We start from the raw sequence: 25,086 nt of genomic DNA, 5'->3' as shown, positions 1-25,086 counted from the left end.
CGGCATTCCTGGGAAAATACGGTCATTGACAGAGGTGCCCTAGCATGGAACAGAAACCTGTGTTTGCATCAGTGGCAGATACATAGCATGGCTCCGTATTTCCCACAGAAGTTTGGCAAGGCTGCATCCTGTCACCATCATTGCTCAATATTGCCACCGACTGGCTGACGGATAAGCTTGATGAGACTCTCTCGGTGGCATCAAGCTGAACGTCAGTTTGTTTTGAGACAGCGAATTACACTAATGACATCTCCCTGCCCAGTTTGGTGAATCACTGCAGCTAAGAGCCATTCTCTTCTGGCAAGAAGCAACACACATTGCTCTGGTTATTAATCCAGAAAAAGCTAAGTCCCTGACCATTATCAACAAGCAGCCTCCATTACAGCCAGCTCAGTGTTAACACGTCAGGACTGATATCGAGCAAGCAGCAACTTTCAAATACGTGGGAAGCATCATAGACCGTGCTGGAGGATGCTGGAAAAATGCCAATGCTCCTACAGTAGCAGCCACTGTCACGTTCCAGCTCTTTCAGCAGCCTCTGTGGAGACATCGGGACATCTAGGTTACCACAAAGCTGCAGCTCTATAAAACCACAATTATACCAACTCAGTTGCATGTCAGTGAAATGTGGGTGCCAAAGAAGACTGAAGAACAACAGACTGACTTTTAAAAAAAATGTTTTTGTTGTGCTTGTCACTTGTTGCATAGTAAGAGGCAGGACAAGATCAGCAGTGAAGGTATTTGTAGATGAACTCAGCAACTGCTTCCATCAGCACTGGTTTGTTTTCAGTGGCTTTCTTGGTATGGATGTATTATTAGAACGGAAGACCAGCAAATCACAAAGCATGTTTACCAAGAAATGCTGCTACATGGCTGGCTATCACGTGATCACCAAAAGCTCTGGTGGAACAATAAGGTTGCCAATGAACATAAACTGAATATCCAGCCAGATCACCTTCAGAACCTAGCTAGAGATGGAGATGGATGGCTATGGCTCTCTAGGATTTGCCTTGGTGACCACAATGATGATCTGTTTTTCTCTGCTTACTAACCTGTGTAGTCACAATTCTACAGTTTACATGCAGATCAGGTTTTTGGTCATTCAAAACCAAGACTTTTCTGACATCCCCCATCACTCTCTTGATTTAACCTATAACATTAACCTAAGCAAATAAAGGTTTTCAGTTAAGAACATTTTGCCCTCTTGCTAGTATTTTCTATAATGCATCCCTCCAGCATGGCAGACAGGAAAACCTTAACGTATGGGGCTGCCAAGATAGTTTAAAACAAAACAAAAACAAAGAAAATTGAACAAAAACTTAGGGAGAGAGAAAAAGATAGCATTGGCATCAGTGAGGAGGCAGAAACAGACGTGTCCTGTTTCTTAACAGTATCTCGACTAAGTTTGCAAAAGGTAATGTCAGCAAAATTTATTGACAGCTGATGTGCGTGGATGTATCCAGAGATGGAGACGAAAGCTATAGCGTCAAGAAATGCTCTTCGGGGGATATGATAGAGGTCTATAAAATCATGAATGGCATGGAGAAAGTGAAGAAGTGTTATTTACTCCTTCTCATAATACAAGAACCAGTGGCCACCCAATGAAATTAGCAGGCAGCAGGATTAAAAACAAACAAAAAAGTACTTCTTCACACAATGCACAGCCAACCTGTGGAACTCATTGCTGGGGGATGCTGCGAAGGCCAAAATTATAATGGGTTCAGAAAATAATTAGAAAAGTTCTTGGAGAATAGATACATCAATGGCTATTATCCAAGATGGTCAGGGAAGTAACCCCGTGCTCTGGGTGTCAATAAATCTCTGATTACCAGAAGCTGGGACTGGACGACAGGGGATGGATCACTTGATAAATTGCCCTGTTCCGTTCATTCCCTCTGAAGCATCTGGCACTGGCCACAGTCAAAAGATAGGATACTGAGCTAGATGGGCCATTGGTCTGATCCAGTATGGCCATTCTTATGTCTCACACATAGAAGTAAGGCTTCCTCTTAATAATGAGCAACAGGGAGTCATCTTTATATGTCCCTGCTATGGGACCACTGATGTGAAAAAATAACCAGCTATGACTATGCGTGATAATAGCCATAAAACCATTCTGATAGTTAACAATTCATCTTCCTCCATTGAAAATATTGTTAAAACGTCTCCTGTAGGTTATCGTTGTACGTGACAGAATTTGTTTTTACCTTTTTCCTTTTAAAAAAACCTCTAGAAAATTTGTTTTTAATTAATAGAACACCTTAGCCCTATGCCATAGCACACAATATAAGATGAATAAAAGATTTCAAGTCAATGCAGCTCACTAAAATGAATACAAATTGTAAACATACAAAAATTAAATACACAAAATCAGTCCTTCCACCACAGTTAGAAAAGGTTATTTAGGTTGCAAATTCAAGTAGTATAAAGTTAGGATATGCTCATTTTAAAGTTGCCTGTGTGCTTTTAATTTGACCCCCTTGTGTGTATGCATTACGATTCAGTTTTTAATTACATGATCACATATATTTTCCATAGGACACGATATTCTATTCTATATAGGTTCTTAGGCTACCCTCTTCACTATAGTATCTGAGCACCTCCAGCAGAGCATTAAACAACACGAGGAATATCTATCATGTATTTTGTTTTGGAAGTTGTGTGGTTTTCTTGTTTGGTTTTCAATAATATACACACACTCACTCGGGTGACCAGATCACCACACTAAAATATTGGGACACATTGGGGTGCCATCAGCCCCACCCACAGCCCACCCCCGCTCCTCCCAGGCTCCGCCCCCATTCTGCTCCGCATCCCACCCCCTCCCTGCTCAGGCCCCCCCCCACTGCACCCTTCCTCATCCCCCTGCCTGCCACTGGTTAGCTGGGTCCCTCCTCAGTCCCCCACACACCACTCACCCCCATGCCCGCTTTCTCGCCACTCGCCTCTTCACCCGCCTGCCACTCACCCCTATGGCACCGACTTCCCCTCTGCAGGGTGGGTGCTCACCCACCCCCCACCTCTTCACCCCCTTCGCCCCGCCCCCATTCCACCCCCTTTTCCCCAAGTCCCCACCCCTGCCCTGCCTCTTCTCCGCCTCCTCCCCTGAGCACACCACGTACCTGCTCCTCCCCCCTAGAAAGTGCTAAGCGCTGCCAAACAGTTGTTATGCAGAGGGAAGCACTGGAGCAGGGGAGGAGCAGGGACGCGGCACACTGAGGGGAGAAGGAGGCGAGGAGGGGGGAGCTTGGCTGAAATTTTTCCCCATGGGTGCTCCAGCCCGGAAGCACCCCCAGGGTCAACGCCTCCCTCCCGCTCGCTTCCTTACCTGAATATGGGGACAAACGGCGTCCTGATCATACATTGATTAGGACGCGGGACAAAGGGTTAAATATCGGGACAGTTCCAATTTTATTGGGACATCTGGTCACCCTAACACTCACTGCTATATGTTTATGTTAGAGAAGGCAAGGTAAAAAAAAAATGCACCTTGCATTTGGTGAGGAGATTTATGATGGTCCTTAATTCCTGGGGGAGTTGATTCCACAGTTGTGGACCAGCCCCCAAAAAAGTTCTGTCTCCTGCACAGAAGAGCTTTAGCCTTATTATAGAACAGGGGTTGGCAACCTTTCAGAAGTGCTGTGCCGAGTCTTCATTTATTCACTTTAACTTAAGGTTTTGCGTGCCAGTAATGCATTTTAACGTTTTTAAGAAGGTCTCTCTCTGTAAGTCTATATATTATATAACTAAACTATTGTCATATGTAAAGTAAACAAGGTTTTCAAAATGTTTAAGACGCTTCATTTAAAATTAAATTAAAATGCTGATCTTATGCCGCCAGCCTGCTCAGCCCGCCGCCAGCCTGGGGTTCCATTCACCTAGGCTGGCAGCTGGTTGAGTGGGACCTGTGGCTGGGACCCCAGCTGGTAAGGGGCCGGCGGCCAGAACACCAGACTGGCAGCGGGCTGAGCGGGGCGGGTGACTGGGAACTCAGACCAGCAGTGGGCGGAGCGGCTCAGCCCGCTGCCTCTCAGTCCACTGCCGGTCTGGGGTTCCGTCCGCCGGCTCCTGCCCGCCAGGGTCCCGGCTGCCAGCCCCGTTCAGCCCGCTGCTGGTCTGGGATCCCGGCCCTGCCCACATAGAATGGGTACCTACCTTCTCCCTGGTTCTAGCCCATTCTCTTCCTCTCTCTCTGCACTGCGCTGAGGGTGGGAGTACACTGAGCACAGAGCTGGGGGTGAAGGAACAGGCTGGGGTTGGGGTGTAGGGTCTGGTCAGGAGCTAGAATGAGGGAGGGGGCTCAGGGTTGGGGCAGGAGGTTTGGGGGTGGAGGGCTTACCTGGACAGCTCCCATTTGGTGCGAGGGGTACAGGTGGCAATGTGGAGGTTTGGGGGTGCAGGAGCTCCCGTTTGGTGCTCAGGGTGGGGGTGGGAATGTGGGGGGTGCAACAGTCAGGACATGGGGTGTGTGGGGAGGCTGGGTGTGTGTGGGGGGTGCAAAAGTCAGGGCAGAGGGCTGGGGGCATATGAGGAAGCTGCAGGAGTCAGGGCAATGGGTGTGGGGGGGGCTGGGTACGTGTGGGGGGTGCATGTGTGTGGGGTGCTGGAGTCAGGGCTGGGGCCGTCGGGGGGGTGCAAGGGTCAGGGGAAGAGGGCTGGGTGTGTGTGAGGGGGGTGCAGGGGTCAGGGCAGAGGGCTGGGTGTGTGGGCTGGGGTTGTGGGGCTGGAGGGGACATGCCTTGATTTCACTCCCCTTCCCCAAGACCCCGTCCCCACCTCTTCCCCGCCTCCTCCCTGGAGCAGTGAGCAAGCTGTGGCTCCGCTTCTCCCCCTCCCTCACAAGGGCCATCAGCTGATGGATGGCAGGGAGGGAGAGGAGGAGGGGCGGGAACCCAGCACCCTGGGGGAAGAGGCGGGGGGAGCTTGCCAACTCAGCAGCAGCAGCCAACAGTACCAAGCTTCTTCACCCTGCCGGGGTGGGGGGGGGGGGGGAGGAAGCGCAGGCCGGGGTGGGCAGGATTTTTAATGGCATACTGCTGCCTGCCAGGGTCCCTGCCTGGGTTCGGCAGCAGGCTGAGCGGGGCTGGTGGCTGGGACCCGGCAGGCAGCAGCGTGCCATTAAAAATCGGCTCACGTGCCCTCTTTGGCACCCGTGCCATAGGTTGCCGACCCCTGTTATAGAAAGTTCCATTGTGCCAGAGGAGCTAAGTTGTGAATCACAGACTTTATCCTGTCCCATTCACTCAACAGGTTGGATGCCCATGAGGGTGAATTCAAGCTGCCAAATTTATGGTGTTCTACGTATTTCCTAACTTTCTAGTACTTGATTTTACAACCTAACTCCTAAATAACATTTTTTTAATGTCAGTTTTTTTTTATATTTCATATAATTTACATACACATACTGTAATCTAAGATACAATATATATTGACAGTTTACAACAATATATACATAAAACAATATTATAACCAAATAAGCTTGACAATGGACTAGATTGGGCCACACACCACATAACAGACCACTTGGTATAAATACCAAGCTGAAGCAAACATCTGGCTAGGATTTCAATTTTTAATGTACAAATAACTGAGGATAAGAATATCATTTAGTCTATCAGCTTCTGGTGCAATAGTGACATTTTTCACTCTGTGGGTGAAATTCACCTGAGTGCAGAGAGGCCATCGCAAGAACCTATGGATTAATCTATTCCCATGTTAAGGGTTTAATTGGGATTTCAGTTGCTCATGAGGCCGTGGATGAGTTTTCTGCACTGGGTGAAATGCACTAATTCATAGTGATGGGCAGAGAGAGCAGACTTAATCGAAGAACGGTTAAGCTATAAAAGTACACTGAAACAATGTACTAGCTGGCTTCTGGGTGACTGGCCGTTCAGATACTGATTCTAAGGGACATCATAAATGGGTATTTCTGGGCCCTGCCGGTGCTTTGAAGAGTAAAGGGGAGCGTGACAAGAATTTGACAGGTGCAACAACAGAGTCGGTGGAACTTCAGAAAAATTCTCTCCTTTGTTATAATTGTACACAGACAGAGCCATATAAAGCCCTTCGCTTTCTGAAATGCTCTGAAGGACAATAACATCACCGTGTCAATGACAACCTTAGCGACAATAATAGTCGGCTCTTCTTAAAAGCTTCAAGCAACCAGCCAACTGGGTTTAAATTTCCAACAAAAACCACCTTGACCATCACCAGGAAACTGTCTTAAAAATTCACAGTGACTTAAAAAGGAAAGTGAAATGACTAGCAAAGTAAGATTTTAAGAAATGGAAAGAAATTGGGACTATTTTTAGATCTGCTTCATTGATATTACTTAGAATTTGTTGCTTGGCTGCTGCCACTTTTCCGTATGAATAAATTAATGTGTTCTGAAGGGCATAATCTCATTTATAGACAAGGGCAAATTGCAAAAGGCTAATGGTGGTCTCTCTAGCCACGGTGAAATGTACTGAGAGATGCCTCTAAAAACATATTGCACTGAAAAATGAGAAATAATATAACTGCTAGGACTATCCAATAAGCAGAGTAATTTAAACAGAGCTACTGAGTTCAGGACTGTATTTCAACAATTGTAAAATAAATAAATGAATGAATAAATAGGGTAATTTTACAGATGGTGACTTGATTATTTTATCTGGGGCAGTTATGCCACATGAATACTTGCAAAAAAAAACCAAAGCAATTCGTATGTCTGGACTTCCACTGCCTGGCTTGTTGGGCAAACCTACTCACCGGGCATCACTCCTTTGATATCACTTTCAATGTTCATCTCGTTCTTGTTAGTGAAGTGAAGAATAAGTTTCCTGGATGCCTCAAATTGCTGTGTAGCCATCAGCCACCGAAGGGACTCCGGGAAAATACTTCAAGAGATACAAAATGTGTTAGTGGATGCTTCCAAGGATCTATCAACAGGCGGAAACTGCATTTGTCGACTTACACTATTTGAGAACAAAGTAACAACATGGAAACGGTAAAGTAAGAATTGCCTGAACATTTTTTTTTAAAAATGTTTTTTGCAAACGGTGCAAAAACAAAGGGTAAGATTCCCACTATGTAAACTATCTAGGGGTATTTAATATCTCAACCTCCCACCATGTTTTCTTTTATACAGATGCACATAGAAACCAATTCCTGTTGCATCAAATCTTTTGTAAAATGGGGTAATAGAAAACAAAATAAGGCCGGGTAACAGGATTGTGCGCATTAGTACAATATACGAAAGGGTTGGGGAGACTTGTCTGCATGGTGAGTTAGTGTGTGGCAAGTCAGGGTGTGAATCTACAGTGCTCCAGCTCCCCATGTGCTAACTCTGTGTGGAGACTGATACAGCGCAGTAAAAGTCCTGGAGTGTGGCTGTCGAAGTATCTACATGCTGAGTTAGAGAGCAGCAAGTTGGCGCCCTGCAGATTCACACCCTGGCTTGCCTACCGCATACTAACTTGCCATGTAGAAAAGCCCTAGGAATCACTGTCAGCAAAAGCCACCAGCTGCCAACCGAGTAAAAGAGTGGGAGAGTTTCCAAATAGCAATTCTCACCCAGCGCTCTAGTTAAGGAAGTGACTGGAAGTCTTTTAAAGCTGGAGGGGGAAAATACCCTGTTGAACTTGTTTATGATTACAATGCAATGTTAATTTTGTTTTAAGGCAGATTGTTTAAAATTATCTGCAAAACACTATTTTTCCCCCTATAAGTCAAATATTTCCAGCTTCATAAACAGATTTTAAGGTATTTTGACAGAGCAGTGATATGTATATTCCTAGTCTGGACAAACATGTAATAAGTAGCTTAACACTATGTTCAATTTTCTTACTACGAAAGCTCCCTTTAGTGAAAATAATATGGCTTTATTTGTGTGATATGCTGCATAAAAACACCCCATATGGGATACTCCTCTGTACAATAGTATCAAATATGGAATTAAGTCAAGTAAAACGGAATGCCACTTTGAATATAAACCTCACAGGAAACAGTGCTGAACCGTGTTGGGGAACTTCACACACTTACTTCTGATTTATTTACTAGCAAGAGTGTCAGAGGACACACCATATACGCTTAATATGTCATTATTCCTGAGGGTGGTGGATGAGCAACATTGGGAATACATCCACCTTTGATATGAACTTCAAAGAGCAATGTGGATATGAGTTCGCAGAAATCTGATTTACACTGTACCTCAAGAAAGGACAGAATATATGAAAAATATCAGTTTTACACCTGCATATAGCAGCGTGTACTATAAAGAAAGTCAGAGTAGATGATCTAGGGGTACTGCCTGGCCTTGAAAATCTATTAATATCTAACCAAATCTAAAGGTAAGACTTGTGCAAGTTTGGAGAACTAACAGATTGTCTGATGAAGGGTAGACTGTTTAAGAGATGCAGGCTTAACACGGATTAGTAGTAGATGTCGTCAGAAATTACTAGTTCACATATGAAAGCTCTGATAAATCAGGAACTAAGAGGCAGCTGGTGTAGATGTCATTAAAAACAACAACAAAAAACCCTTGCTGTCAGCTATGTCTCTGATCCGACCTGCTGCCCCACAACCTATATCCAATAAGGAGTAACTAAAAAGCATTTGATCAGATACAGGTGTTTAAGCAATAATCACGAAAGGACTCATGCTGCGATACAAAACACACAATTTTGTACCAAGAATACAACATTTTGGGGTGGTTCTCCTGAAAAATATATATTTTTCATAGATTTCTCATTTATTTCCATTAAATGTAGACATTCACCCTAAATAACTGATTAACCTTCTCTATATTTTCAAATCCATTTATTTTCATACTGAGCCAAACAGGCATGTGCGGAACTTTACAAAACACACAGCTGAAATAGGTCCACAAGATTTGCGGTCTTCTCCCTTGTATAGGCCTCAATTTCTCTTTCCCTTTAACTAAGTAAGTATATTTAATCTTCTAGGGCATCTGATGACACAGTTTGTGTAACAGATGCATTATAAAATAAAGTTATACTAGTCAGAAATTCCACCACAGTGCGGTGACCTTTGTCACCAATGCAGTCTCAACTCTTATGTATGTAAGGGAGCAGGGTGACAAAGGAATGGAGTAAAGGCAGCTGAACCATAAAGCAGCCACCATTTCAGGTTAATACAGTCAAGACATCACCCTTGGCTTGAATGCAATCCTAGATGAAGAAAAAGGCATATTGATTTTACGCATTAAAATAAGGAGAATGAAAAGGAAAAATGACCTACAATCCAACGTGTCGAAGAACCGTAAGTAAGTATTGCAAATAGGAGAGCATTCCCTTTGACAGCTCATTATACTGCATTGATATCATGTGTCTGCCTCAGCAAATTTTCGAGCAGAACATATTGTTGTGGAAATGGCACATTTTGCAGCAAAAAAAGCCACTGAATGCAACACACCATCCACTGTTTTGCCCTTGATAGCTGGCAGCAATAGCTGTTACTCTAATGATCCTTTGGAATAGTCCGCTTAGTAACTGAACAAAAGCCACCAGAAAAACCTTTCATAGCAAAGTGCTATTTGTACAGCAACTGCTGGAAAAGGATTGTGTTAATGGCTCTGAAGATGGGTTCCATGGTAGAAATTCCTTCCAAGTACCAAAGCATAATTTTTTGTCCCAATTTTTCCATGCTGCATCATGGATTATTATTTATTTTCAATAATTCTTTCCAATAGTGGCTAGAATGATTTAGGAGCTCTCCAGCAGAGAAGAGGGCAGTTTCCTTGCCTTGTGCAGCTCACAGTCCAAAGGACAGACAAGTAAATTATTCCCACTCACCCTATCCATCAATCATGTATGTTTTCTGAATAATGTAACTGAAAAGGAAGGCTGAGAGTCAACTCACCCACATGTGGGGCCTGATCCCACAAACACTTAGTTTAACTTTACATATGTGAGTAGTTCCACTGATTTCAAGAAAAGGAGGGGTGACAGTTTCAGATTCACTCTGGCTCCTGCTCACCCTCCACAACATTCCCCTCACATACATTTGGAAGGTGAGAGCCCCAGTGCCAAAGAGATCATTGGGGTGGTGAATAAACAAGATGTTAGTAAAGAGGGAGTTAGAAACAGAAGGGAGGGAGAGAATGAAAGAAGGTAGAAAGGAAGAGTATAGTGGCAATTGGGGAGAGAAAAGTTAGGACAGAGGGGAAAGAAACTAAAAATAATGGTCAGGGTCAAACTGTTTAAAAACAGATACCCATTTTGTGTACACAGTGCAGGCAATTATGTATGAAAATGGGGTGAGTGCACTAGAAAGTGGCTAGCTGGCTGCTCAGCCAAATCACCGTATTTGGGCATACAATCATGCAACACACTGCAGAGCTGGGCTAGGGGCTGTTGCCACCATTTCACTGAGCAGCTGGTCACCATCCTTCTCCTGGAGCTAAACCACACTGTGCCCAATTCTGCTTACACCAAAGAGGGGTGGAGGCAAGGAGAGCAAGGAGCACTCACCAGCTGGCCTACAGCCCACTGGGCACAACAGCCCCTGTTGTCAGAAAGCAGGCAGTGTTTCTCAGCAGCTGCCACAGCAAAATAGGCCTGGGCACTGAAACATGAATAAGCCCTGAAGCAGTTGTAGCCATAATGAGACAGCTGGCATCTATATTTGGCAAGCACAGGAAAATCTTCAGGGCTGAGGTTTCGAAAAACATACACACACATCTACCTCTTCAGAGACACTCACTTCCTCAATACCTGTGTAAGTATCTTGTCCCCGACTGTACAAAGGTGATATTTTCCTCTGTGAGGCTCCAAGCCAATAAGTAATAGCGAGCAGGTGGACTGCTGCATGGAGCCTCCATTTGGACAGTCTGCCTGTGCACTAACAATTGCAGGATTGCGGTCTAACACATCTAACCTTAACTGAACACTTCCTTTTGGAGTAAGATGATTCAAAACAAAATATTTCAAAGACTGGACAGACTACAGCTTCCAACCTGTGCAGCCCGTCAGGGACATAAACTGGAAAAAGAAGAGAGGAGAGGGTAAAAGGATTTCCAGTCCTCCAAGATCTTTGTTTTGGTCATTCAGGAGCAAACAGAAAAAAAGGTGTCTCATTCCCTTGTAGCTTGTGTATGATTCCAGCACTGGACATGCTCAAGCCCAAGGGCAAAAGACTTCCAGTTGCTCTATTTGCTCAGTCTGATGAGCAACAGCAGGAGATAGAAGACACCAAAAAATAGGAGATAAAAATCAGGGATTACATGCATCTTGAGGTCCTCAAATAAACTTCCCTAATTGCGTTGTCTCAACTCCAGGAGATTAAACAACATATTAAGTTAAAATTCTCTTTTAAATATTTAATGCATTTTACTTTTCTTTTACTGTTTCAATTTCAGTTGTGTGAACTCACACAGGGACTTGTCAGACTTGTGGCATGCACGCACACACACAGGTGGGATTTTTGCAGCTCTGACTTCCAAACTTTAGGCAGCATGATGGGAAACTTGAAAGCAAAAAAAAAAAAAAAAAAAGCAAGCAAACAAAACAGAGAAGTTAGCCCTGAAGCCTAATTTCACATCTCTAGTTCACTACAACTGTATCTCCTTGCATTGGCTTAAATTAGGATAGTAAAAGAATGTTTACAAGTAGCTGCTTTGCCAACATCTTTTCAGAATACAAACAAATAGGAAATTTTTCCATTTTCTTTCATTTGCTCTATTGTCAAACTGCTGCTCCTCCCTAGGGTTACCCCCTTTTCAAAAGGCAAAAGTGGGACACATGCAGGAACCCCACCCCATCTGTGGCCCCACCCCCTGCTCTTCCTCCTTCCCCAGGAGCCCACCCCCTAGCCAGGCTGGAAGCCAGAGCTGGGCCATGGTAAGAGCCACCCTGGAGCGCGGGCTGCTGTGGGCAGCCCGGAACACTTCATCTGCCTTGGGTAGGATTAGGTGCCCAAGAGCAGTCCCTAGCCCGTGTTCGCACCCGGGGGCGTGCTGCCAGGGCAGGTGGAGGGTTTGGGGCTCCCCACAGTGCCCGGGGCTCTCTGGGTGGTTCTTACTCCTGCTTGGCTCCAACTTCTGGTCTGGCTGGGAGGTGAGGCCTCATGGCCAGGTGGGGCTAAGGCCCACCTCAGCCCCATCCAGGAAGAGACTGACAGGGAATCTGGGACAAATGCCGTAGTCACTCAGCTGAGAATCAGGACTTGAACTCTGCATTTTGGGACTGTCCCGCCTAATCTGAGATGGGTGGTCACCCTCCTACATCTTCTCCTCTAGTCAGATGGGGAAAAACCAGTTGTTAGCTTTGGCAAAGTTCCCCTTTTTTACCTCACCCTCATCTTTCCCTTTGGAGTACTCTCTGTAAAGAGCTTAAAAAGTTTTCTGCTAAGGGTAATTGATTAGGGTTGATCAGTTTCCCAGTGCCTAAAGCTGAGCTGGCTGCAGTCAGCTGATTGGTAGACTTCCTTTCCTTCTAGAGTAAAGGTAAAACAAGCCCTTTACCCACGGAAAAAACAGAAGAGGGAAAAACTAGAATTACTGTCAGTTTCTGGTTTCAGTGTGTAGAAGTTCTTGCTGCTGTCCATGCAGAGACCGCTGGGAGAGAGGGAAGGAGCATGAGGAGCATTGAAACAACAAAACAAAAATCCTTAACAGCAAGGAAAAATTCAAACCACAGAAAAAGTCTAAAGGAGTTTTTTAAAAAGGGAGAGGGGAAGGGAAAAAACACAGAAAGGAGGACAGGAGAGAGACAGTAAAAAGGAGAGAATGCAGAGAGGAGGAAGGAGATACACAAGTGAAGATGGGGAAAGGGAGAAGATGCCTTTTAGAATTTTTGCCCTGGGTGTCACTGGCACACAAATACTGCTGCAGCCAGTGCCAAAGATTTCAAGGCATACTTGGGAGTGTGACCCCAGCCTGCAAACAGAGTAAACGGTACCAGTGGACTGCAATCAGGGCTGTCCCAAGCCATTCTGGTGCCCTAGGCAGCCCTCATTGGGGGGGGGGGGGGGCGAAGAAGGGCTGGACCCAGGCCTCCGCGGGAGGGCAGGAGCAGGCTTGGGGGGTGGGGGGGAACCACCCCACAGCACAAGCCAGCGGAGTGGAGTGGGTTGGGGCCGGGTTGCTCAACTTCCTGTCTCCCGGTGAGTGCAGGATCTGGCCCCACCCAGCACTCATGGGGCAGCGGGAAGTGGAGTGACCCGGTCCAGCCTGCTCCGCTCTTCTCCCCTGGCTCCAAGCCTTGGGAATTGGGGGGCAGGGTGAGAACCGCCCCCCAGCACTCATCAGTGGCACGGCTGGGGTCAAGTTGCTGCACTTCCCGCCGCTGGTGAGTGAAGGCCCAATCCTTGCTGCAGTCCTCAGGGGAGTGGGGGCAGAGCAGGGGCAGGAACAGGCAGGGCAGGGGCGGGGGCTTTGGGGAAGGGGTGGAGTGAAGGTGGGGCTGGGGCGGAGCAGGAGCTGGAGCAGCACGCAGCTGCAATTTCCTGGTGCCCTATGCAGCTGTGTACTTTGTGTATGGGTAGGGACGGCCCTGACTGCACTAGAGTAAACTGTGTTTACACTAGGGGGTTGCATCCGGGCAACCAGTTAAAATTCAAGCTGCTGCATTTGAGGAGAATGGGGAAAGGATAAATCTCCGCTTATGGCACTTGTGCACCTACACCCACCGCAGCTAGCCCTTTTCACAACCTTAACATTTAGTTAGTATGTCGGGTTTCTTTGTTTTAATTATTAATACACTTGCTGACCTTCAGGACAGCCAGTTCCAGGAAGCATCTAATACCAAAAAGAGGAAACAGAAAGCCTTCTGTATCCTGGTGATCTGAAATCTGTGCCTAAGTGCATAGTTAGGACCCTGACTTCTTTCATGTACATGCCTTTAAGCGCATTTCTCAGAGCTGGCTTACGCACAAACTTCTATGGTCTTCCAGATGTCTAGGACTATCCAGATTCCACAGCTCTGTCATTGACTATTAAAGGCCTTGCACCCCTGCACTTTTGTATAGCTGCTCCCCTCCCTCTCAATAAGTATTTTGCTCCAAGCTCTATCTGTTTAGGTATTACACAGCCCATGACAGCATGGTATCTATAATACAGAGTGAGGGGGAGCAAAGCAAGCACAGAGATGGAAGAAGATCAGACCCAGAGATGTACGAGGAAAGTGAACAGCACTCTCAGAGTAGGAGAGGGATCAGGGATTACAAATCAGGGGGGAAGATGAGGGAGGAGACAATATGGTAGGTCACAAGACCTTTCTACTGTTTAGCTGATTACTTTGTGTGGGTAATTAACAAGCGACAAGGAAGGGCAGTTTTCAATTTTTCTTTTGTTACAATTAAATGCAAGTTCACTGCCCCCCACCCCCTCAACTATGCACACAGTACGGTGCCCAATTAACTACTCTCCTACACCCTAGTTGAGAGGGAAGGAACTATAAAAATGACACTACCTTATCTGCTTCATAAAAGGAGCATCCCACTTAAAAAGATGGGACAGGTGAGAGGTATGCATGCAGCATACATGTACTGTACACCCAGCATAACTAAACAAATGTTTTCAGTCCCTTTCTGCTCGTTCAAGAAAAATCAGACTCCACAAGTTTTGATACTTTGGTTATTGCTACCATTATCATACCGTATAAGCAGGTCCTAACCCTACCTTCCTTCCATCCTTCCCCTCCTGTTTTCAATGGGATTTACAGGTGCATATCCAAGGGCAGAATCTGGCCAGTAGCAAAACCATAGGAACATAAGAATGGCCATACTGGGTCAGATCACAGGTCCATCCAGCCCTGTATCCTGTCTACTGACAGTGGCCAATTCCAGGTGCCCCAGAGGGAGTGAACCTAACAGGTAACGATCAAGTGATCTCTCTCCTGCCATCCAGCTCCACCCTCTGACAAACAGAGGCTAGGGACATCATTCCTTACCCATCCTGGGTAATAGCCATTAATAGACTTAAATTCATGGAGGTTATCTGGTTCTCTTCTAAACCCTGTTATAGTCCTAGCCTTCACAACCTCCTCAGGCAAGGAGTTCCACAGGTTGACTGTGCGCGGTGTGAAGGAGAATGCACCTTGCGCGGGGACACCTGGGGGTGGCTGTTGATTCAAGGAGGTCAGGGCCAGCAAGTGGAGCGTGACAGGACTTGTTGAGGAGCTCCTGTCCTCATGCCTTGCGAGAGGCTGCTTCCCACCCCAGCCATTGGCATCTGCTTTTCAGGACACAGCCACTCCCAAAGGGATGAAGAAAGGCAGATGAGACACGCCCGAGGCTCCTGCAAACGGCCTCTGACTCTGGCCTCATCTTCCCTAGTTTGGCTTGGTGGGGGTGTGCATTTCTTTCCAGCCTGCTCTGGATCCTTTTTAGCAGCGCTATGGACCAAAGGAGATGGAAGAAAAGGAGCGATGTGATAAATTCCAGCTGGTATCCTGATGCGAAGTGGATTTAAATCTTATTTTGATATTTTTGGGGAGGAGACAGAGGGAAGGAAATACCCCAACAGCAACTTTTTATGGGGTGGGGGAGGAAGGGGAAAAATGTTACAGATCCCTACGTGATTTTTGCAAGCAATCAATTGCTAAACAAACTGAAGCACCAGAGGAGGGTTTTCCAGCTGGGAGCAGGATTTGCCTATAAAAGAAGAGATCAGTGGGCTCTTGTTTTGATTGTGGAGTGGGGGAGAAACTTCAGACTCCTCTGTTTCTCACCATCTTCCCCACAATTACCCTAAAAAAAAATGAGTTGCGTGCCATGAAGGCCTTTGTTTAATTTGGGATAAAAGGTTAAGATTTCCAACTCCCATTAATGTCAGCGGGGCCTTTGCATTGAGTTTACTGGTAGTGAATCAAATCCTGACATGGCAGTGTTTATAATATGAAAAAAAGTCTCTTTACACAGAAGTTTGTTTTGTTGGTTTGTTTGGTGCGTTATTATGCTAGTTAATCATCTCTCTTCCTAAAAAGAAAAGGAGTACTAGTGTCACCTTAGAGACTAACCAATTTATTTGAGCATAAGCTTTCGTGAGCTACAGCTCACTTCATCGGATGCGAATACAGACTAACACAGCTGCTACTCTGAAACCTCTCTTCCTAAAGGACAATTAAACACTATCAAATAAAATACTTGTAAAGGATGGTATTGGTATTGTACACTAGCAATATGTACGGTTTAAAACAGGAATTGTTATGCTAAAATGTATTCCAGCGTAGAATGACTGAACAGCAGTGAACATTCACCCAATACAACTGATGAAGGGTAGGAAGTAAAATAAAACAACAGATTAGGTAAAACTAACATGTGATAAGGTACACATGCTAAAACACACAGACCAGGAGACACCAACTCAAAGCAGCACCAGATCCTCCCAAAACAGATGCAAAACCTGCAGACGTATCTCCACTGCTACAGTGATCAACACTCCCCACAACACAACTTTCAAGATCCATGGATTCTACACACGCCCTTCACAACGTATACCTCATCCAGTGCACTAAATTCCCCAACAACAACTATGTGAAACCAGACCATAACTACGCTCTTGAATGAACTCACACAGGAAAATGATAAAAGACAAAAACACCTTATCACCTGTGGGTGAGCAGTCTTCACAAAACCATCACTCCATAGCTGACCTATTGGTCCTCATCCTCAAAGGAAACCTGCATGACACTTTCAAAAGACAAGCCTGGCGTTTAAATTCATAACTTTGCTAGACACCAAAATACATGGACAAAACCGAGACACCAGATTTATGGTTTACTTCAACAATCTGTAATCCATTAACTCCCTCTTTTTGTCCTATGACTGCAGAGGTGTTAACGGGCCACTTTACCTTACAACATTTGCTAACTACCTATGCTAAACAATCTGCTCCACTTTGTATTTCGCTGCCACACGCTGAGTACTTTTCCCAGACCTGAAGAAGAGCTCTATGTCAGCTCAAAAGCTTGTCTCTCTCACCAACAGAAGTTGGTCCACCCACATTGTCTCTCTAACATCCTGGGACTAACACAACTACAACTACATTGCACAGCACAGATAAGGGCATGGCTACGCTTGCAGAAGTAGAGCACTTTGAGTTAAACCAGCCTTCGGAGAGCGCAGTAGGGAAAGCGCTGCAGTCTGTCCACACTGACAGCTTCAAGCGCACTGGCGTGACCACTTTTGCAGCGGCATTGGGAGTGGTGCATTATGGGCAGCTATCCCAGCACGCAAGTGACTGCAACATGCTTTTCAAATGGGGGGGAAGGGGTGGAGTGTGACAGGGAGTGTGTTGTGTGTATGTGGGGTTTTTTGTGGGCGGGGGCCTGAGAGCATGTCAGCATGCTGTCTTCTAAGTTCAGACAGCAGCAGAGCCCGCCCCCTGCCTCTCTCTCACACACACACACAGCATTCTACACTAATGGCTGCTTTGTCTCGGAGCAGATAAGCATGCCGGGAGTCAGAAACGGAGCTTTCAAAGGTCATATCCGCATTCCTGCAACAATTCCAAAACAATGACAAGAGTGGCCACTTGACTTAAGGGGATTATGGGACATTTCCGGAGGCTGTTCAGAGCGCAGTAATGCAACATCTTGTTCACACTGATGCCCTAAGTTTCAGCCAAGGCGCACCAAGCGTTAATCTTCTCACTGAGGTGGAGAACCAGAAGCGCTGTAGCAGTGGAGTCCGGGTGCTCTACGTGCCTTGCCAGTGTGGATGGGTAGTGAGCTAGGGCACCCGGGGCTCCTTTATTGCGCTGTAATTCGCAAGTGTAGCCAAGCCCTAAGGCAGTGTAGATTTTAACACTAAGCGGATTGAGTGAGAAGCCTCGTGGGAGCCTTAGGATACTTCCCAGCATGGGTAGATGGACACACACTGGCTTTGCTTGATCAAGCATGCTAAAAATAACAGCATGTCTGTTATGACATGGGCAGTGGCTCAGGCTAGCCACCGGAGTATAATCCTGCCTGACCCCCTGGGTCTGGACTTAGGTGGCTTCCCTGAGCCACTGCCTATGCCATCATGGCCACACTGTTAACTTTAGTGTGCTACACATCTGTCTCCCCAAGATGAGAAATACCCTCCCAGCTGCTGTGCAGAGACCCTCTCAGGGAGCATGAGCTCAGCACATGTTAAGGGCAATGTACCTTGTCTACACTAGATTTAAAATGGGCTAGTTTGCACATGTTGGCCAATACATGCTAACATCATCGCTTTAAATCCTAACCTAACCCAGGCCAAAGAGACTGAAGGGGCAGGCAAGAACCAAGCTCTGGGTTTGAAGGGAAAACTTGACTTTAGAAACACGGATCTCCAAGGGCTAAGGCTGCGGCACAATTGTCAACACCCTGCTGGTGAGAACCTATTTTTCTCATAATTTTTTATCCTTGGTGACTGCAACATGTCCCCTCCCCAAAGTAGTATGAAGCACATATGGCAGCTCACCAAAGCAGAACTCTCCTCTCCCTCCCACCCACTACTGGGAAAGTAAGTAGAGCTGTAGCTCACGAAAGCTCATGCTCAAATAAACTGGTTAGTCTCTAAGGTGCCACAAGTACTCCTTTTCTTTTTAAGTAGAGGAAGCTACCTTAGAGGGTAAGAGTTTTTTTCTTCTGAAGCTTGGTTTCAGATTTACCTATTTGCTGAAGGAGACATTTTATAACTGTGAAAAAGAAAAGCTCGATACAGACTATAATAATCCCAGATATCAAAACCACCCCATAACCCAGCCTTAGTAGCGAGCATCTTTACAAACAAGAAACAAGGCAGAAATACTTACACCCAGTAAAGCAACATCAGCAGGAAGGGGCAGATGATGACGGCCTGGAGAACCTGCCAGTCCCTGCAGAGGGCAGCCAGCCCTGGCATGAGGAACTGTCCTGCCATTGCAATGAAGCTTGCCACCATGGTGACCATGAACCGGTGCCCAGGAGGACAGAGTTCTATTCCTGAAACGAAAAGGCACATGCAAAATTTGAAGGTCAATGCAAGGACATTTTTTTTGCTATCCCTAATGACAGAGGAGCTCATTAATCATTTATTATCGCACTGGAACCAATGTACTACCATCAATCACAATTTTTTTAATTTGATCTACCAAGTGGATACTATAGTCTGTTTAGAAAGTATTTCACTCAGTCCTGGGCTCAAGAAAATATTTTACTGAAGACTTATGGCAAGTAAAAGCTCACGTGTCCCAAAGATTTAGGGCCCAATCCTGCAAGATGCTGAAAAACCCCCAGAGGTGCCAAGTGCCTTCAATTCCCATTGATTTTCATGGGAGTTGCGAGTGCTTGGCACTTCGCAGGATCTAGCCCTCCAGCCACTATGGAAAGCCACCTTCCTCCAAATTTATCATGCTAGTACTCAATCCCATTTCAAATTGGACTTTTCGGTGCTGTTTCCCCCTCACCCCCGGGGATCTCACTCAACTTTCAACAAGACCGCTTCCCATCTGTCCCTTTCTTCCCTCTTCAGTGAAATCCATCACCACTGACATCATCAGTAATCTCAGCAGCCCTTATGACACAGGGTTGCTTGATAAAACTCCTTAAAATCCCTGGATTCTGGATAGTCGAAATGAAGCTGGATCTAGCAGAATCACATTTTCAAAATCAACAGAAACGTAACAATAAAACTGGTTCAGATCATACAACTACATCCTAATGTTGATCGATTTTTTTTTCCAGCTAGAACTACAGTGGCACCCTGCAATCTACACTTTCTGCATGTCTACATCCGCTTCCATGGGTTAATCTTGAGGCATAATAAGCTTGCAAATAAGGGCTGCACAATAAGTATTTGTGGCAAGTGGAAATAGATACATAAGCTAGAAAAATGTCTGTCACCATGATAGCATTGACAAAGGCAATGTGCTTTTCCCTGGAACTCTGCCAGTTATTTTGTTGTTAAAATTATTATTAAATGGTTAAGATGATGGATAATGGAAAACCGGGGGAAGGGGAGAAGAGGGAGATAAAATGTCTTCATCAGAGGCCAAGTTGTATGTGGGATGGGGATTTGAGCAGAACGTTTATCACATTGTTCCAAGGCTAGCAGGTTATTGCTGGAACAGGAACGTTGCCAACCAATACCAAGGAAAATGTATCTGTAGTGAAGCAGTCAGAATTTTCATTATCCCAGCCACAAACAAACCACAACCCAGTTCTGGCGGTGGGGAGCGGAGGAGGAAAAATAAACCCCAAACACACTTACTGTTGCATATAAAAAAGCTTTTACAGTTTAATTAGTAAAACAAGATTAAACACAGAGCTCCCATCCCATTAATATGGCATCATTCCCAGTAATGAAGTACACTGGGCTTAACCAATTCCATTTTTTCCTTGGTGGGCAGGTGTCCTCTAAGTTATGTTTTTATAGCCTTCAAGCATAAAGCTATTTTGTTTTTTAAATTAAACATCATAGTCACTCACACTCCAGTATTCTTTCAGTAAGTACAAGTAGATTTGTTGCTATAGAAACAAAAAAATCTGCATTAGACAGGTGCAAGTTCAACTTTCCAATGGCTGAGCTTTGGTGAGTGTCAGTTATGCAAAGTTGCAGAAACAAGATTAATTTTTTTATGAAGTCAGAAAGATGTGTCAATATTGTATAATTGCATTTCTGACTCAATGGTGCATAATTGATATAACTGTCCATTTGCAGTAATTATTGATTGTATAAAAAAAGCAAAGAACTTCAGAGAAGAAAACAAGCAAAATAATCTCCGGGCTATCATATATGTATGATCAAGTTGTTCCCACTTCTCTGGAGAAGATGAAAAATTGCCATAGTTACTGGATTAGCATGACTTTCAAGTAACATTAGCACAAACTCGATGTGTCTATTAAATATAGCATCACTAATGCAAATAAAAAAAAGGAGTACTTGTGACACCTTAGAGACTAACAAATTTATCTGAGCATAAGCTTTCATGAGCTACAGCTCACTTCATAGGATGCATGAAGTGAGCTGTAGCTCACGAAAGCTTATGCTCAAATAAATGTGTTAGTCTCTAAGGTGCCACAAGTCCTCCTTTTCTTTTTGCGAATACAGGCTAACACGGCTGCTACTCTGAAACCTGCAAATATAATATACATTAGATCAGTCTCTTGACTTCCCAAAGATCTGTGGCATCAGTCTTAAAAGATACAAGAAGTTACAATAGTAGTTCTCAGCAGACACCTGGCAGACCAGCATTCTTGACCTTGTCAACAAGGCAATCTAAACATCACTGTGTCAAAGAGAAGGGTTCTCACAATACCGCACTAATATCTGACACTGTGATGAATAAAAGACCCTTCAGCCCACACAGGACACCACTGACTTCATGTGACTCCATGCAGACTCAGAGGTATGCCCACACATATCCATTGCAGTATGGAGGTCTAACTTACCCCATCCATAGTATGAACGTATAACAGAACCTATGTTTCTCCCATTTAGCTAAGAGTTTCCTAATCTATTCCTTTGGGGAAGGAGTGCTATGTAGCCTGTTCCCATTAATTCAAACTAAAGAGAGTCACTGTAACCACACACCCCCACCCCCACCCCCCTTTTGTTTTTGCCACATACACTACATGGTACTGTCATAAGGGGTCTTTCACCTCAAGAGTGCCTCCTAGTCTCCAGGTGTGGTGCTACAGGGATTTTTCTTAACCTGGAGTCCATTCAGTTATCCCTGTGCCACAACAGTCTGAGATATGTGGCCAGGTCACTGCTCAGTCCGTTCCCCTTCTGGGGTTAACAGAAAAGTCCAGAAAATAGGAAATTCAAAATCAGAATGTCCTTCAAGCCTGTCTTCTGGCCTCTATCTGGCATTTGCTATTCCTGGCTTCTTTTATTCCTGATACCCGTGTTTTTCCTCTTGGCCTGGGGGAGAGGTAAGGGAACCCAGGCCCACTTTCTCCTCTGGATTCCTGCCCAGGGACCGTGTTTAGACGACTAACAACCATTCCTTCAGTCCCTTCACCATTTTCCCTTGGCTGTTCTCATCTTTACCTCTCTCACCAGTATTTTTACAAGATATGCAGATTCTGCTGCCCCTGCCCTGAGCGTGGGGCTCCTCACAGCTTCTCCTGGGACCAGCTACAGAAGAATTTCCTAAAAGCCAGTCTCAGCTCTTCCCTACAGCAGCTAGATTGTACTGCTAGCAGTTCTCTGCCCCGGCCTTAAACCAGTGGTTCCTAAACTTTTTATGCCGTGCCCCCTTTTACCCGTAATGTGATCTGCCCACCCCCTACCCGCCCCGGGAGCCGTGATAGGGAGCCGGGACCGGGTGAGGGGCCACGTCTGGAACTGGAGCCAGGGACTGGGGCCGGTCTAGGGCCAGAGCTGGAGTTGGGGGCCGAGGCTGGCAGCGGGAGCGGAGCCGCAGCCAGGCCAGGAGTCAGGGACCAAGGTTGCGGCTGGAGGCGGGGCTGGGGCCAGAAGCGGGACCGCGAGCAGAGTGGACTGGGTGGCGCTCCCTCCCTATCCCCTGTGGACGCTAGCCCAAGCCTTGCCGTGCGCCCCCCTGAACATTCCTCCGCGCCCCCTAAGCGGACACTCTCCCCCAGTTTGGGGACACCACCTTAAACAGTCAGTATCAGTCTCCTCTAAACAGGCGTTCCCTCGCACTGGGACTGGGTTTGTATTCCAAGAGTCTCTTTGCCTTAGAGTATATTGTCTTTCCCTCCTTCAAGCAAATGTTCCCTTCAGCCCTTTTTCTGGATCTGGGGTTTGTACGTGTCAGGCCTCTTGCCTTACACCTTAGTTAGTTGCAAGGCTTTTGCCAGCTTCCTTCAGCCCCACACCCTTCCCAACTAGCCTTCCAAAATGGAGGGTTCAGCAGGCCAGCCTTCTCCTATCAGTATCGGTCGGCTGCATTGGAGGAGGCAGTCTCTATGCTTCTCCCAATCCTTCCCAGTTGATGAGGTGAGAGGGGACCCTTGCCCTGCCTTTTGTTTCAGGTCCTTAAAAGGTAAATCCTCCAGATTCCTTCCCTAATCACCATTCCCAATCCCAGGACCCTTAGGCCTCTACATATATCCACTGGACCTTTCCAAACCCTTAAAGGGCCAAGCAAGGTGGTAGGGTGGCCTGACCACTAGAGCTACAACCCTCTCTGGCAGCCCACCCCATCACAGATACCAATAATAATACCACCTAGCGTTTATGTTGAGCTTTTCATCTATTAGATCTCAAAGCACTTTACAAAAGGATGTAAGCATCGTTATCCCCATTTTACAGATGGGGAAACAGAGATATGAAGGATTAGATTTGATCAATGCACAGAGTGGTGGCCCATAAAAGCCTGCCAATTATCTTAGAAAATAAGTATTTTTGTTTAGATAACCTCATTATGCCCTCCATTCAATATATGCACTGTAGCAAGTACAGGGTACATACAGGAATGCTGCAGCTATTAACTTAACCTATCCTGGCATGAATTTAAGGACCATTAGTCCCTGTGTGGAAAAAGCTATATATACACATAGTTGTGTGGAAATGTGTGATTTGCAGAAATGTGCGTATGTGTACAACAGATATTTTTGAACTGCACATTCCTGCACACTCTTTGAGGGGTATTTTTGATCTATAACTAGAGCCCTGCAAATCTGTGGATACCCGTTTATATCCTCGAATATCTGCATCCGTGGATATGGATGTATTGTTTACTATCTTTGCGGCTCATGGATTGGATGCAGATCCAATTTTTACATCCTTGCAGGGCTGTAACAGTGAGATAGAGTGCTGGTGAGGATACATATAAAAGTGGACTGCGGATCGCGAGTCGGATACAAGTTAAATATCGCAGATGCGGATCCATTTTTTTGTATCCATGCAGGGCTCTATCTATAACTACCACGTATGACAATTAAAACAATTAATGTATTATACATTGTTTAGAAAGCCTGTTGGTAATCCCTTTCAAATAATAAGGCAGTGTGGTCTGGAGGTGTAAGCAGCAGGATGGAAACCAGGAGGTCCTGAGTTCTAATCACAGGGGCTAGTTTCTGGAGTACAGTGAGGATCACATTTGCCCATCATTCAACAGGTTCCTGATTCAAAAGTAGGCATGAACAGGGCTTTCAAACTAGATGATCACAGTGATCCCTTATGGCCTTTAAATGCCAGTATAACTGAGACAAAAAAGGATTGTAGCTGCATTAATAGCAGTTCCAAATAATACAATCTAAACTCCAAACAAACAAAAATCTGTCAATTGATAATCTCCACTGTACCAATGTACAGACTGCATGCATCATATTATAATATTCTTTTTAAAAACAAAAACTCTCAAACTAGTCCCAACCTCCCATCCCTCACCCATCCCAAGCACATTCCAACACAGTAGTAGAATTTCTATAATCCAGGCTCTCCGTTTACATTCTAACAAAGCAGTTGAGATTAGCCGGGACACTTGAATTGCCCGTTTCTACATTTGTTTTTAAACACAGAACCTTCTCAGTGAAGGGCCCTCAATTTTGGCATTCTCTCCAGCTTGCTCAGACAGAGCCAGAGATTTATAGACTTTTGGGGCTGGATTTCTATCCAGTACACAAGTTTCGTATCAGTGTAAATGCATCTGTTTCAGAAAGTTTCAGCATAAAGCTGGTGTAAGGAGGGGAGAATCAGGCCCTTATGGAACCTATGGGTTATATTTTTTCTCAGTCTCTTCTTTGAGATGTTGCTTTAAGGAGGGGGCTGGTGAGTATTTTTTCCCTCAGATGGATACGGAGTTCTTCACTATCATTGATAGATGTTTAGTGGTATGTGCATTTTTCATACACATGCCTAGAAACCACGAAAGATGCATTTTTATGAATGAATATACATACATGAGGGCCACATGTTAAAGATGGCTCTATCATACTGTTTGCCCTTCTTGATTTTCTAAAGCTATACCAGTAATTAGATCCTCGTTGTATATTCTGACACTCCCTTGACTAGGTCTGTGATAAGACTAAATATTTTGTTAACAAAATTACATGAAAGCTAACTACAAATCTGAGTTCCAAGCAACTGCGTCATCCCTTCTTATGCATCAGTCAGTAGAACACCATGTTATTCCTTGGGACTCTTGATTCTGACTGTGAATTCGTAAATTGGATTTTGCAATACAGAAATTACTTTTTTTCAGTACACTGAAACCCACAA

General features: G+C 45.3%; 1 protein-coding gene across 2 annotated transcripts in view; it reads right to left on the bottom strand.

Annotated features, from left to right (window-relative positions):
* SLC22A23 (solute carrier family 22 member 23) overlaps positions 1 to 25,086 on the bottom strand; it is a 169,434-nt gene that overhangs the window by 27,400 nt on the left and 116,948 nt on the right. For both annotated transcript variants that reach the window (XM_077809135.1, XM_077809136.1), the window contains exons 4-5: positions 18,725 to 18,893; positions 6,751 to 6,878 (exon numbers count right to left, since the gene is read on the bottom strand). In XM_077809135.1, coding sequence (XP_077665261.1) covers positions 6,751 to 6,878; positions 18,725 to 18,893 — 297 coding nt within the window. The remainder of the gene's footprint in view (positions 1 to 6,750; positions 6,879 to 18,724; positions 18,894 to 25,086) is intronic.

The sequence above is a fragment of the Eretmochelys imbricata genome, chromosome 2, assembly GCF_965152235.1.
Source record: "Eretmochelys imbricata isolate rEreImb1 chromosome 2, rEreImb1.hap1, whole genome shotgun sequence".
Taxonomy (NCBI): domain Eukaryota; kingdom Metazoa; phylum Chordata; order Testudines; family Cheloniidae; genus Eretmochelys; species Eretmochelys imbricata.
Note: the sequence above shows the minus strand (reverse complement) of the source record. Positions and strands in the feature narration are given on the sequence as shown.